The sequence below is a fragment of the Pecten maximus genome, chromosome 9 (genome assembly GCF_902652985.1).
Source record: "Pecten maximus chromosome 9, xPecMax1.1, whole genome shotgun sequence".
In the NCBI taxonomy this organism is placed as follows: domain Eukaryota; kingdom Metazoa; phylum Mollusca; class Bivalvia; order Pectinida; family Pectinidae; genus Pecten; species Pecten maximus.
Genome location: NC_047023.1, coordinates 5532167 through 5536285, shown reverse-complemented (window position 1 = coordinate 5536285; position 4119 = coordinate 5532167). Strand labels below are relative to the sequence as shown.

General features: G+C 37.0%; 1 protein-coding gene across 1 annotated transcript in view; it reads left to right on the top strand.

Annotated features, from left to right (window-relative positions):
• The first annotated feature begins 2948 nt into the window (after positions 1–2948).
• The window catches only part of LOC117334846, a 5987-nt gene continuing 4816 nt past the window's right edge, over positions 2949–4119 (top strand). Inside the window, exon 1 of the mRNA XM_033894671.1 lies at positions 2949–4066. Within this exon, the coding sequence (XP_033750562.1) occupies positions 2949–4066 (1118 nt within the window). The remainder of the gene's footprint in view (positions 4067–4119) is intronic.

The following is a 4119-nucleotide window of genomic DNA, read 5'->3' as shown; positions in this document are numbered from 1 at the left end:
TAATTTTGTCATTATAGCGAGACAAATATACCATATAGCGAGATAATAAAACCAACATAGCGAGATAATTTAATGCGTTTATGAAGTCGCTTTCTCGACATCTTGCCGCATTAGATGCTACTACTGACATGGACTTTTTTTCTTGTCAACGTCACGTGACCCCCATTCGGAAGTTCAGCGCGCCATAGGTATCCAATATGCTTTACTTAGTTTACCTGTTTGTTGTAGGTGTTGGGCCGTTCAGCTTTCCTGTCCAAGCCTCGTGTGCACTGGCGCGCTGAACTTCCGAATGGAGTTCACGTGACGTTGACAAGAAAAAAATCCATGTCAGTAGTAGCATCTAATGCGGCGAGATGTCGAGAGAGCGACTTCGTAAACGCATTAAATGATCTCGCTATGTCGGTTGTTTTATCTCGCTATGTCGTTTTATTATCTCGCTATATGGTATATTTATCTCGCTATGTTGACAAAATTATCTCGTTATGTGATGGCAGATCCATGCCACCATAAGAAACCTTTTGGGAAGGCTTCACCGTTTTGTTTACATATAGGACATACATCCATTACAGTATTTGAGAGTTAATTTGCTGCATTTAAGAAAGTGCTTGTGTAGAACGAAATATCGGTTTAGATAATACGGTATCTGTTGGACGTACAAGTACGACTATTTGACACCTGTAACGTTACATGTGCATATCGCTAATTGGGACCGCGGGAGATTGACACATACAAAATGTACAATAATGCTAATCAACGAAGCAGGACAGATCGACCGATCAGTACACCTTTCTTTTCATAGTAAACGACGCGGCCTGTCCTGGTCAAACCCGTTAGACACGGGTAAACAGATGGTCTCGTGTCATCAAGATGTTTAGTAATACACAATTTGACAAATACACGGTTGACTTCACAAAGCATGTGATACATCACAACATCGATCAGCTTCTCGTTGTTATATCACTAGACGTTTTATCAAGGACGTATCCCGTTGTTATATTTAGCTGTCTTGTGCACGATTTTTAAAAACTGAAAAACACAAACATGCACTTACACACGTATACGAATCCATTCCCCTTTATAAATCTTTCTGTCATTCTCACATCAGAATGGTTTCTACAGACAAGTATTAAACACTTTTTCGAGTACGAGATTTCATAGGTGTTCGCTGAAAAGATACTTCATCGCTTCCTGATACATAAATGTCTTTGATAAAGTAAAAGTCGTAAATCATTTGTATTACAACAAAGATATATTCAAATTATTTATATGAAAATGGACGAAAATAGCTATCACATGATATTTTATGTTGGGTTTTATAGGCATATAAAATGTCTAGACGTGAAAACATCATCTTCTCTTTCTACTTTTAAAACTGCAATTTCACAACCAGTTAAACACCAAGAATGTGCTAAATATTCTGTTTTTCTTTTTTTCTTTTTTCTTTTTTGTCCTAGAATACCACAGTCAAACAAAAATCTACGTTAATGAAGTGATAGTTAACATGCGTAAAAATTGATGTATTGCAAAGAAAATAGGAAATCTCGCTAATTCACTAATTACCCATAAGTACTGTATGACATTTTTACTCCCAAAAATCACTCTTCCCATATCATAAATAACTTCTTTAAAATTGAATGTCAATTAATTAAAATAAAAGTTTGGTTTTTTTATTTTTTATTTTTTTTTATTTTTAAAGACATTTTTAATACATAACTACATAAGAATCACACACACAAACACACATAAAAAATATAATTTAACCCCAAAATTCACAGGGGAAAAAAAAAGAAGAAAGGAAAAACTAATTTTATCTTTCGGATCGGTTAAGATGTCCATACAACAATACGTTTGGTTGGAATAAGTAATATTTTTGAGAAGCTGATCAACACAAAATCCAGATTCCAGGGTCTCTGGGCCATAAATTCGTGATCATATTCCAGTTTAGCCAAGTTCGGTAAAAGTAAAACATGTACATTTTGAACAATCGATCTAAATGCAAAGCTTAAAAGTAAAATGGTGAACCAGAAAAGTAAAACCAGAGACTTTTTTGAAATGTGTCTATTTTAACTAGTGATCAAACTAGCTAAAACTTCTGAATATTTATACAGCTCTATTTGTCAAAATACGCCTACTCGCACTCCATATGACCTCATCAACATCGAACAGTAACAGTACAGATAGTCGTCTGTTTCGGGGAAGTGATGGCTGTGGTGAACTCCTCTGTTAACCTAAATGGACAGGAAAATAATTAAAAATAATAACACTGATAGGTTTCTGTTCACCTTCGTTACAATGTTGTTTTATTATCACGTGTGGTCTGAAATGCTAATCGCCCAATCCTCTTCACAAGATAATCCGTGGCTAGTAAAGGTGCCATTGCAGAGAATCGTCGGATATAAACAACAAAACAAATTACAAATTTAATATTTGCATAAAACATGTCAATGGCGCCGTACGTCTATATCAGGTCTTGTATCAATACGATCGGCAAAAAGGGGCAAGATCAATATTGGCGATATGAGATGAACACCAACACATTGTCAAAACTAAAGCATTGTTATAAAATATACAAGATATACTGTACATGATGCGTTAACAAAGTCAATGATTAAGAAGATTCAGTACTATATATTCTCCAATGCCTTTTTTTCACTTTTGATTCCATGCATATTACTCAAAAGCTTTGCCAAATTGAACGTGCCCATTAACAACAGTGACGTCAATATCCAATGCCTTACGTCATTATTTGCAAGTTTGCTCATCAATGACGTAAATATAAAGATTATTACGTCATCGTAGATGCTACCATGGGAAATATGTCTGTGAAAACTACGGTTATACTTTTGTGTGCACTTTATTTCACGGATGTTGCAGTGAGCTTAAGTAGCAATGATATTCGGCAATTACTTGTGCATCAAATCGAAAAATCAGACAGAAACTATTCCGTAATGGATATCACTAATGGTAAACCGGTGTCACAAAAGCCTCTTTTTCGTGTGAAGCGTAAATCTGAACCTTACGGCATCGTGAGCTGGGTGAAATTGGCCAAGAGAAAAAGTGAGTCGATGGAAAAAATATTTCCAAATATGATGGCAGCAAGCTTAAAACTTGCTGGTATCTATCTAGCAGCTCATAAATACTTCGAAGTTGATAGAAGATACACGTTTTCGACGACTAAATATGAAGATCGTAAATTCTACAAGCATTTCCCAATTCCACGTCTAAAGAAGCTCCATCCGGTTGTGGAGAAAGCTTGCAATAAAGGTGAGTTTGAATGTATCACGGAAATCGCCACTGTTGCCAATATGTCCGGATCACTTGCCAAATTCCATAAACATTACAAGAAGGACGCACTCCTCCCTGAATATCCGTTCAGCTCTGCATTGGAACAGTTTCAGTATCGAACTACTGCCAGCTACTACATGTGTTGGTTCACAGATCGTCGTCGCAAGCTTCTGGCATACGAAGGGGGACACTGTCTAGAAAACCTGAAAAAAACCCATGAAGCAAATGGCAATATAATACACGACATAAGGTCTATTTACGTAGCTAATGCTAAAAGAGCCAACTATGTTTCACCTTTTACGTGTGCCTATATATGGTTTTGCCCTGATCCGTGTTATGGAAAGAATGACTCTGGTAACTTTAAAGACTTCAGGTCAGGCGTGGCCGACCTTCTTAATCCGTGCTCGCGGTTGAAAGACAAAGCCTGTTTTTGGGAGACTGGAAAAAACACTGTCTTTGATTATCTTCAAAGGAACAGAATAAACTACACGTGTAATTGTAAAAATGAACGAAAAGGCTTCATATGGTCCCCTAAGTATAGCATCTGTATTGACCAAGACGAATGTTATGATGGCGTGGCAAATTGTTCAAGTGACAAAATCTGCCGTAATGACGTTGGTTCTTATACGTGTCAGTGCCGAATGGGATTCAAACTGAACAGGACTACCGGTCAGTGTGACAGACACGACCTGTTTCGTCCCACATCTCATATTGGCATGAAGCGACGTAATAAACAAAATCAGGAAGATCAAACCGGAATTTGGGCAGCAATCGACCGCCTGTTTGGCTTGAATTCATCCAAAAGAACACATTGTAGTATGCCAGTCCAAACTT